The sequence below is a fragment of the Diutina rugosa genome (genome assembly GCF_008704595.1).
Source record: "Diutina rugosa strain CBS 613 chromosome Unknown scaffold14_size250082, whole genome shotgun sequence".
NCBI classification, from domain to species: domain Eukaryota; kingdom Fungi; phylum Ascomycota; class Pichiomycetes; order Serinales; family Debaryomycetaceae; genus Diutina; species Diutina rugosa.
In genome coordinates this window covers 184,557-195,060 of record NW_022995174.1, presented here as the reverse complement: position 1 = coordinate 195,060, position 10,504 = coordinate 184,557, and the positions used below count along the sequence as shown (strand labels likewise).

General features: G+C 52.7%; 4 protein-coding genes across 4 annotated transcripts in view; 3 read left to right on the top strand and 1 right to left on the bottom strand. All coding sequences in view use genetic code 12, as the record gives it.

Annotated features, from left to right (window-relative positions):
• Positions 1-1,517: 1,517 nt before the first annotated feature.
• On the top strand, positions 1,518-3,227 carry CPP1 (tyrosine/serine/threonine protein phosphatase; the record flags this gene model as incomplete). The annotated part of the gene is made up of 1 exon (XM_034157248.1): positions 1,518-3,227. The coding sequence occupies one exon, from the start codon at positions 1,518-1,520 to the stop codon at positions 3,225-3,227; it is 1,710 nt and encodes a 569-aa protein (XP_034010873.1).
• Positions 3,228-4,260: 1,033 nt separating this feature from the next.
• CCC1 (Ccc1p) lies at positions 4,261-5,148 on the bottom strand (the record flags this gene model as incomplete). Its single annotated transcript, XM_034157247.1, has 1 exon — positions 4,261-5,148. One exon carries the CDS (start codon positions 5,146-5,148, stop codon positions 4,261-4,263), a length of 888 nt encoding a protein of 295 aa, XP_034010872.1.
• Positions 5,149-6,758: 1,610 nt separating this feature from the next.
• Positions 6,759-7,847, top strand: HOS1 (histone deacetylase; the record flags this gene model as incomplete). The annotated part of the gene is made up of 1 exon (XM_034157245.1): positions 6,759-7,847. The coding sequence occupies one exon, from the start codon at positions 6,759-6,761 to the stop codon at positions 7,845-7,847; it is 1,089 nt and encodes a 362-aa protein (XP_034010871.1).
• Positions 7,848-10,332: 2,485 nt separating this feature from the next.
• Positions 10,333-10,504, top strand: part of DIURU_004378 (uncharacterized protein) — a gene marked incomplete at both ends in the record, with an annotated part of 2,615 nt that continues 2,443 nt past the window's right edge. Inside the window, one exon of the mRNA XM_034157244.1 lies at positions 10,333-10,453. Coding sequence (XP_034010870.1) covers positions 10,333-10,453 — 121 coding nt within the window. The remainder of the gene's footprint in view (positions 10,454-10,504) is intronic.

Below are 10,504 nucleotides of genomic sequence, written 5' to 3'. Positions count from 1 at the left end.
GGGGGGGGGGGGTCAGCCACTGGGGCCCAAAGGCCCATGTGGCGTGTTATCAGTTTCTGTTGCCCCTGTTACAGGTAATGGTGGTCCCCTGCCTCTTCGTTCGTAGTGGCCAGGGGGGCTGTGGTGGTAGCCGCGACTCGGCAACCATTGCCGTTGGCTAAAGTGCATCGGCCCCTGCTTTTCCCCCTGTTTTACCGCGAGACACTACTGAAACGCCGGCAAGACACGGGTGGCATGACGACGTCAGGCGGGCGTCGCCCCTCTCCCCTGCCCCCTAACTAAATCTATATCGATCACGAGCCCGACGCGTCGGTATCCCCTTTCGTATGTAAATCCACACCCCTGAGGAAAAACCGAAACGTATAGTGAAACGCGGTTTCACCCAGGAGGGAGGGCAGTGGTGTGGTCTAGGCATTGGTTCCACGGGGCGAGACGACCCACCGCTCCCCGCCTGGGTCATCATGACGACGTATACGGTGGGCGTCGTCACCTAAGCCCTCGAACCTAGTTTCAACCCGGTAACCCTGTGTTACCGCCGGCGACATAAAAAATAGTCGGCCATGTGCAGGAGACCTCACCTGACGCTCGACCACGCCACCCACCAACCCACTACCCTCTCGTCGTGTTCAAATCCCCCCTATACCCACCCATCTAGATCCAATTACTAATTGAGTACATGAACAATCACCCCTCGTATTACCTACACCGAGCGCCAGGGAGCATTTCCGCCACAAACCCTGCGCTTGCCACCCTTTGTTTCGCGGGCGGTTTGCGCTATTGTCTCCTGCGACTGACTCTCACCCACCAGAAACATGAGAAAAAATTATTTAACAACTTTCTCACACTTTCTCTCAACTAAGGGTATTTTTTCACGAACCCCTGACAAATATTCGTTCCGCGCACGACTTTATGCGCTATGAGCCCGTGACCCCCGTCGCCCGCGGGCGCGTGCACGCGCACCCTCTGCTACAACTACTCACACTCCACGCGCGCCACTGACGCTTTCTTTCTTCCTCGATACCACTTTTTTATTTCCCATCTTTTTGCCACCTGTCCCCCCAGCGCTCCCGTCACTCGTACCTTGCCTCGGTGATAACGATCCATAGCTGAAACAAGCGCCTCATCCCCTCCATACACGACCGTCCCCCATTCCCAGGCGTCCATCCCGTCCCCATAGCGCATTAACCGTCTATTTCCCATAGCGCACCAAATTTGCCCTTTTCACCACCTTTCACCTGCCTGACTCCTAAACCGCAGAGCCGTGTGTGTTTCCCCTAGAGACGAGAGCACCGGGCTTTGATTGGCGCGCCCTCCCCACGATTCTCTCCGTCCACTGCTCCCCCCGCTTCCTCGACCGCCAGCCGCCGCCAGCCGCCGCGGCCATGTCCGACCCCGAGGCCGCTCCGCTGGCGACGGCGCGGGTGCCCAGAGAGGCGGCGCCGGTGGCGCTCGAGCCGCCGCTGCTGCTGCTGCTGGTGCTAACGGCGCTGCCGTCGCCGCGGCGCCCTCAGCGCAACATGAAGAACTTGTCGCTCAACTTGGCGCTTAGTCGCCCCCACGGCGGCGCTCACGGCGCCGACGATACCTCAATCAAGACGCCAATAGTGGCGCTGACCCCGACCCACCCACCAGCAGTCACGGCCCATTTAAACCATTCAAACGATCTGCTAACCCTCAAACCAAAACGACCCGCGGCGGCGCTGGCGCCTCCTCCTGCTTCGTCTTCACTCCTGGCACTACTACCACCGCCGCCGCGCGTGACCAGCGCCAGCGCTAACGGCGCCATCCCTACATCTAATACTACCGCGGCGCCACGATTATCGTCATCGCCGCCATTGGCGCCGCCGCCGGGGCTGCCACGAGCGGTGCCCTCTTTAACCCAGTTGCGCTCGCCTGTGATATTCCTGGCGCCGGAAGCGCTGGTAGCGGTGCTGCCGCGTTCGCTCACGGTGCTGCCCCTCGACACTCCCCCCATGCCGCTGACAGCCGCGCCGCATAAACGCTTTCTGACGGTGCTGCTGGAACCGCTGCAGCTGATCTTCTCCGACGACCTCGACCGCCACCCGCTGGTGCTCACTCATCGGGTTCTCGATGCGGATGATGGCGACGGCGATGACTATTACCGCCACTACAGCGGCAAGCGCGCCCCGCGCCCGGCGCCACTACTAGCGCCGGCGCTGGATATACCCCCCGCCGTCCCCGAAAAGACCAACGAGGCGCTTTTACGCAAGCGCACCGTCCACAAGAAGCACCAGCTGAACCAGCTCCGCGACTCCAATGTGACGTTGGAACAATTGGCGCTGGCGGCGAAACAGCAAGACGCGCGCCTGGCGCTCGCGTTGGCGGCGCCCCCGGCGCCCTCAGCGCCCTCATCAGCGTCGTCAGCGCCGTCGGCGCCCAGCGAGCGCCGGCGGCGAGCGCGATTACTGCCGCTGGAACTTAATGCCAAGGCGCTCCCGCCGTTACCCAGCGACGCCGCATCCGGTGCTCCCGCCGCCACATCAGACGCTCCCGCTCCCGCAGCATCAGCTCCGGCACCGGCACCGGCCACCACTCCTGAGTTGTCCCAAGGGACCATAACCACGACCCTCCTCACCCCGAACTCCCGGTCACTGCTGCTGGCGCTGCTGGTAGCTCATACCACCACCGTCACCTACGTCCCCTACGCCAAACTCCCCGAAGAGCTTCAAGAACAGAACGGCGTCAACGCCTACGCCGACGGACCGCGCAGTGTCCTCAATAACCGCATTTTCTTATTTCTGGATCCTCAGCTGCTGGCGGTGAAAGTCGATATAAACGACTACGATCTCGTGGTCAACGTCGCCAAGGAGTGTCCTGATCTTACCCCGCAGTTTATTAGTCGGTCGGGGGCAGAATATGTCTATATCCCCTGGCAACACACGCTGGCGATCTCGCAGCTGCTCCCGCTGATTGTGGCGAAAATGGCTCAGTATTATGACAATGGTAAGCGCATCTTGGTGCATTGCCAGTGCGGGGTGCTGAGACTGGCGTGTGTCATTGTCGCGTTCTTTATGCTGCGATTTTCACTTGGAGTCAACCAGGCGTATGATCTTTTGAAACAGGGGACTAAAGGGGTTACCAACCCGCTGGTGGTGGCTGCCGTTACCGATAAGGGTAACGTGATTGAGTCCTGTGACCGCATCTGTCCCAATATGCTGTTGATCTTCGAATTGATGGAATACGGCGACTCCCTTAAACGGACATAAGTCCGGCACTCCTATTTATGCCATCATGGAAAAACCCACCCCTTGGTAACTCAATTGCGTTGAATCAAAGACGATTGGTTGAGCAAATGCCATTACACGAACTAAACGGTTGGCAACGGTAAATATGATTAGAACGTTTACATGATCAAATACATTAGAAAGCATTAATCCGATGAGTTTGATTGGTATGTTTCAAAGACATATAGTTGTCTCGCAAAGATACCACTTCTCTATGTGTACCTCTCTCATGATTATAAGTTGTAAGACTGTGTATGCTCCACTAGATGAGATTAGCAGACAATTGCTAACTTCCTCGACGTAGCTGATGGTTTGCCACGAAAACATGAGAGTGTCCTTCAAAGATCTTTTACATTGCTCTACAGTTGGATCCAATTTAATCGGTCAATTAAGGAATCGCACGTTAAGATATACACATTACACAAATAGCACAACCAACTATGATCCAATAAGAGAATGTTATCCAGTCATTAACAGATATCGTCCCAATCCTTCGTAAATCGAATAACCTTTAGATCTAACTCATTGTTAACGCCACACTCTATCAAATGGATATAGGCCGATGCCGTTGCCAACCTCAGTTTTCGACCAAGCGTTTACCTCAATTTCAAAGTGATATAAGCACAATAGTGGTTCTATCAATGAAGTCACACTAGTCACTGAAACTGTCATCATTTACCATTCAAGGACTCAAGCTATCTCACTGATTACAATTGACAGCTTACACTGAATTAGGCTGATACATGTCTACACATTGTCGTCAAAAATTGTATTCGTCAAAATGTCTAATGATAATTGTCGGGAGAGAGTCGTCAGTGGGGCACACGAGACTCGAGTGTCTCGACTTGAAAAAGGTCATGAAAAAAGGGTTATCATCGCGGCTAGCGGGGTCGTAAAGCGGGCACAGGGGGCTTGTTTGTGGGGCGGTTGGTGGGGCACACCGGTCTCTATTAAGCATCCTCGAGCGGCGACCGGGGCGCCAAATTTCGCCAAATATGGAAATACAAGTCTCCCTTTACTTGTCGATGAGGTACACCAACGTCCAGGCACTGCCCGCGGCTACCGAGCCGATGGCCACCATCTGTAACCCTTCCAGCACTCGTTTCCAGGAGCCGCAGTCGGGACCTAAAGACACTACTGTCTTCACGTACCCGAAAATGAATAATGTGATTAACATGACGATCACTGATACCATGAGCCCTGTGCCAACATGATGACAGAAGAAGTAAGGGACCAAGGGCACAAACCCACCTAAAAAGTAGGCGAGCCCAATAGTTAACGCCGACGTAAACTGACGGCCATCGGCGGGTTCTTCTAACCCTTTACCAAAGCGAATCACGAAATCAATCAAGTTCTTTGGTTGCTGGTCCAAATCCTTCAAAAACAGCAGCACCGTCTCGTCCAGCGCCCCCAAGTCAAGCATGATCTCGGCGGCCTCCTGGTTGACCAATTCTGGTTTCTTGAAGAACTCCATCTTCTCCTTTTTCACCAGGGCGTGGTAGTACTCCAGTTCTGAGCGCGCGGCCAAGAAACCCCCCAACCCCATCAGGATGGCGCCTGAAACCAACTCGGCGAGACCACCGGTGATGACAAGTTTCGTATCGCCCAAAGATGAAAGCCCGGCGGTGAGGGCAAACGGCACCGTCAACCCGTCGGAAAGCCCGATGATGATGTCCGACATCACCCGGGGGTCAAAGTGGCTGAAAAACCCGTTGTCTTGGTCGTCGTCGTCGTCCAGGTTCTGTTTGGCGGCGAGGATCGCCTCTTCGCGGGCGATGTCGGCGCCGCGGTCGTCCGACCCATAAGTGGCGTTTTGCTGGAGCAAGTGGTCGATCTCGGACGAGTCCTTGCTGTCTCTTCTCGTGGCGGAGACCACGGCGTTTTTGAGCCCAACAAGTGACATCGTGGCAATGACAGTGGAAGGTTGCGGATGTGAAGGGCGCCCGCCGCTTTATCAATGGCTGTCCGCCTGCACCTGGCGCGGTCGCGGCGCGTGGCCAATCAGAGACGGCGCGATGGTCAGCACAATCGACAAACCGCCACACCAGACAAACCAACTGAATCAGCCTCTGACAAGCTCAAATCAATGATAAATGGGTGTGTTATTCACTGCCTTTCCCTCCCTTCATTGCTTCGTGGGCACTAACGCCGTGTGGTGTTGGGGCGGGCGGCAGCCACGGCGTAAGCACAAAAACCATAACAATAACAAGTGCGAGCGGCGACGACATTTTCATCCATTTAGCATTGATGCAACAATCAGTTTGAAACACCCCCACCTCAGGTGACCGACGTTTCACTCTCAGTTTCAGATACTGATGACTTGAGTAAGTCACTGCCAGTGACCTTTAGTTTTTTTTTTAAATTCAGCCTTTGGAGGCTTGCGAGATGTCACCACGCACAGGCCTGCCACGGGGGGATCATCAGCGATGCGCCTGCTTGCGCGTTAACGGGGAAATAGAGCCAATTGAAGCGCTGGCATTAGGCACGGCAAAACATAACTCTAGCCAGTCCATAGCATACCCACCATCAATTGATAGGCTGGTCATTGTCACATCATTAGGAGGTCATTTTTGTCAGTGTCTGAAACATCAATGTTTTAGAGGGGTGGCGTTATGGATCCTCGTAAATTAGGCGTGGGACCCTTGCCGGCTTTCTGCTGCACCCCACGTCGACAGGGGCGCTGGGTGGCCTCACGTGTGTGTGTTCACACATTGGGCTTTAAAGATAAACAACACCCGCTTACAAAGGGCGTGTGGAAGAATGCTTGGTATTGGAAGCACGTAGCAGAAATAAACACACACTACCATGGATAATTTGATTCAATTGGTGACACTCCTATCTGATTTTAGAACTGAACAGTTCAAGTTGTAGGACACCGAGAAGTAGTTGAAGCCGATTAAATAGTTCGGTGTTAGTCGTCTAGGACTAGCAACGTCTCGTTGAACTATCATGATTCTGGTCTCTTCTGCAATGCGTACTCAGGTGTTGTATACACTGGCTGTCAAAACCATGTTATTGTTTTTTTGTATTTTTAAGATCAAAAGTCCTGTGTGGCCCGAATTGATCCAACACAGTGCTGATTCGGTCGCGATGAGAGTTGTTTTGTAAGAGTGCTACAACAAATCGCCCTCTTGACTTTAAGTTAAAGAAATTAGACAAAAATAATTGAATAAGTTCTAACTCAAATCATAATCAAGAAGAGTAAGACAAACAAGTCTCTTAATGAGGAATTTATATGACGACTTTCAGGTTGTTGTATAGAAGCAATAGATCCCACCGTTGATTTTAAATTTAAATATATAGGAAATAGAACTGTGAATTTTCAGACTCAACTGCTCCCGAGGGAAGATTCTTGCAAAAGTAGTCGATGTTGTTTGTATTCGAGGTTGTCGTGTTGGTGCGACGCGCTTTGTCTTATAGGCGCTGATGGCCGGTGTTGGCTATGTCACCAGTTTTGAGCTTACACGGGTTGCCGATGCTGTCCCAGCCAACCTCGGTCGCCAATCACTTATAATGGACTTGATTGAAGCCTATGACCTTCCCCTAACTCCAATAACCGTCACCCCCGCTACTAAAGCCCAACTCACCCAATTCCATTCTAACGCGTTAATAACACGACTATTAAAAAGAAGGAAGCCGATTGATGATGCTACCACTACTACAGAGACTAAGGAGTGGTCTGATTTTGATTCTGATCCCTCTCTGAGCGATTCGGAGCTGGACTCTGACGATGAAATACTGACCCTAGACACGTCAGTTGGGCTCGCTTTTGATTGCCCACCGTTTCCTCACATGCGTCGCTACGTCCAGTACCTCATTGGTAGCGCGTTGGCCGCTGCTGACGCTGTAAAGCACCATAATCTAGTACTTAATTGGTACGGCGGCCGCCACCACGCCACCAAATCACGTGCTGCAGGATTCTGCTACGTCAACGACATTTGTTATACGATCCAGCGACTCCGCAGACTCGGATTTCAACGGGTTTTCTACCTAGATTTCGACCTCCACCACGGCGACGGCGTCGAAACCAGCTACCGCGGGTCGGCAAAAGTGTTCACGTGTTCGATTCACCGTTATGACGTGGGTTTTTTTCCTGGGACAGGTGGTCTAGCCGATAACGTCGCCAACCAGGCTAATATCCCCTTGAAAGCAGGGCTAAGTGACACCTCTCTCCTCCTAATTGTAAAGGAAATCATCCTTCCTTTACTCCACGACTTTAACCCTGATTGTCTTATAATTCAGACTGGATGTGATGGTCTTGGCTCTGATCCCGCGGGACAATGGAACCTCACCATCCCCGGGCTATCTAGGGCAATCATGGAGGTATATCGTGCTGCTAGCGTTCCCACGATTATGGTAGGCGGTGGGGGATACCACCACCGTGACGCCGCTCGTTTCTGGTGCTATCTCACTCATATAGCCAGTGAACAGACACCCCCATCACCTGACGAATATATCCGCGACCACCCTGGGCTAGATCGGTTTGAAGAGGACCACTACCAGTTCTGGACTGACAAGAATTGCCAACCACGCCGTACCCGCGACGAAAATACTGAAGAGTACTTAAAACTAGTGGCCGATGCCGTTTTCGGCGATGGTTGACTAACTGCCTCTAACCATCCGTTTGTGCCATGACTAATTATTCTCTACGTGTAATTGTGCCATGACCAGTTTCCTTCCCCCCGCGTGTGTGGTTTGGGGTCGTGTTTGTGGTGGTTCCCCTCAACGCGTAAACTCCTCCAGAAAACTAGAAGTAGGTGAAATCTGCCTCTAAATGTTTCACGCAAACTACCACTACTACTGTCTTAACTAAACATAAGCACCATTTGGTCAGTTCTACTGATGAGTATTTCTGAGTATTTCTACTCTTGTGAACTTCAACACTTTCAACACAATCTCATTTTCCCCTCTATTTGTGAAAAATTGAAAAAATCATGAATCACTCAGGTTCGAGTTTGACAATCCCCATTTCTCCACTAACAATACCATTCACCCATCACTATGCACTCAGCAACACTCTAATAGTTGTTTACTTTGTTTTGCATTGGTCTCCAGTCCTTCTCTTTCACCTTCCCTTAGAAAATGCTAGTGATTTGTGTTTACTAATCGCAATCACGCGTTGGTAAACAACAAACACCTGGGGTCAGGCGAGGCGAACGCCACCCCCGGACCCCGCCTTTGTTTTCACTTTGGCCCCATTTACTCGGTGGCGCAGACAATTGTCGGCAGCAGCTCCCCTGCGGTATGTAATTTACCAAAACATCGACAAGCACCCTGGCTGACGTCCGTCGTGTTCCTCATCGTCCGCTGCATCACACTTCCCTCCTGCCAGCAATCATAAGCATGCCTGTGATAAACGTTCGTTTACGGGGGCCCTGGTGAAATTTGCTCCTGCACAGCATCACCATCGACTTTGAGGCAACCCCAAGCGTCTAGATCAGTTCGAGACCCGATGGTGGGGCGACAAGATCGGTTCGAGACCTGTACAATTGGCGTCAGTTACTTCTCCGCCTGAAAAAAACCCACACGCGTCCCTGTTGAAAGGGACAAAAAGTAGGCGTCTGTTTGGGGTTTCGGGTGTCGGGAATGTGGACGAAATTAGTCGTCTCTAAAATTGGATAGTAGAGTTGCTTAGTCTACGTCACTAACATTCCCGCTAAAAGTGTCTGGGTTAAAAATAGCATCCACACGGCACTAAGCTTTGATGAAGGTTTTTTTTCAGGGTTCACGTGCTTTTTGCCTATGGTTTTCATCAATGGCTATGTCAGCAATTATCCCTTATTCGCGTGATGATGAGGGTGTCGCCTGCCGCGTGAGATATCCCTCCTTGCTTGTTTTCTCCGTCGTTGACGACGTGCCGCCACTTTTGCCGCACCGGACCTCGGCGTTCGCCCACACCCTGAGATTGACGCGTCGGGCTGCCCATTGGCGGACCGATAATACAACAAACACATCGATCCGACCCTGCTTTTGCTGCTGCCAGGCACCAATTGTGTATTTCAATTGTGTTTTCCGTTCCCCCTGTTTGGGGCATCCAGTGATGGTGCATGGGACTCAGCGGTTGCTGCCGCTGCTGCCGCTGCTGCTGCTGCTGTTCGTAACTGTAAATGAAACTGTCTCCTGTTTGTTTACCTCATGCCCTTCGACTCGTATTTGGAGCCAGGGGCGGCGCCAGGGCGTGTGGACCATTGAGGTGACGAGAAGCAGCGGCGGTAGGCGGCGAGCGACTGATCCCTTTACTAAGCCAACAATCACAGGCACCACACCATTTGCGATCATCAGGTATTAGCTAATTAGACTTGTATTGTTGTTGGACCCATTGATCACCTGATACCATCGTATTTGGTTTTTGGCAGTCGACCGTTGGCGGGCTCGTTTTTGGCGGACCGCATAACTTTATTTGCGCAAACGTCTTTGTCCGATGAGACGATTGCATGCATAGACGACAAGGTCCCACGGCACAAAGGTGAGGTGCCCTGACATTGCCGATGGCGTACAATAAGAGGAGGTACCTGACGTGCCCAAGCCTATGAAATACGGAGGAGACAAAGAGAGGTCTGATGATGGAGGGCTGTGTTTGGATCGGCTGGGCTGACATCATTGTTTTGACAACACTGGTTTTTGAGTTTAGCTTGGCGTGACCCCCCAACACAGAGATTATTTGCGTGGCGATGAGTCGCCGAGGACGCGTGCCGATGCTGCCACCTGTACACATCGGTAGGTGCCCGCGTGAAGCGGCGCCTCGGTTACGCACGTTGATGCGGGCGGTGCGGTGCCCACCAGTCGTCCCCCCGCCTGGAGGGCGCCAATCCCCCCAAAATAAGGTTCACACCCAACATTTCGAGCCGAAAACATCTGGTGGTGACACGCGATGATAGATACCGGTGTTTACCCACACCTCCACCCTTGCTAGTGGCCGCTAGTGAATTATGGACTTAGCGTAGCCGAACGAAACCTTGCATGATGGTGCGTAGAGCTCGCTGCAGGCGGCCGCCTCAACTATACACCATCCGTCAAGTATTTAGTCTCCATCACCACCGCCCCAGAACTTTCCTTTCTCCACCGTGCAAACCACCCACTCTCTTTAATGTTCCTTCGTTCGGTTTACATTGCATTGGCCGCCTCCTCCGCCGTGAGCGCTACCTTCTGGAAGCACAATGGTGGTGACTCGGTCGCTCCTAACCCCAACGGCTACAGTGGCTTCCAAGGTAAGGGGGCTTACAACCCTGAAGACTGCGAGTTGCCTACCCCTCAGCCCC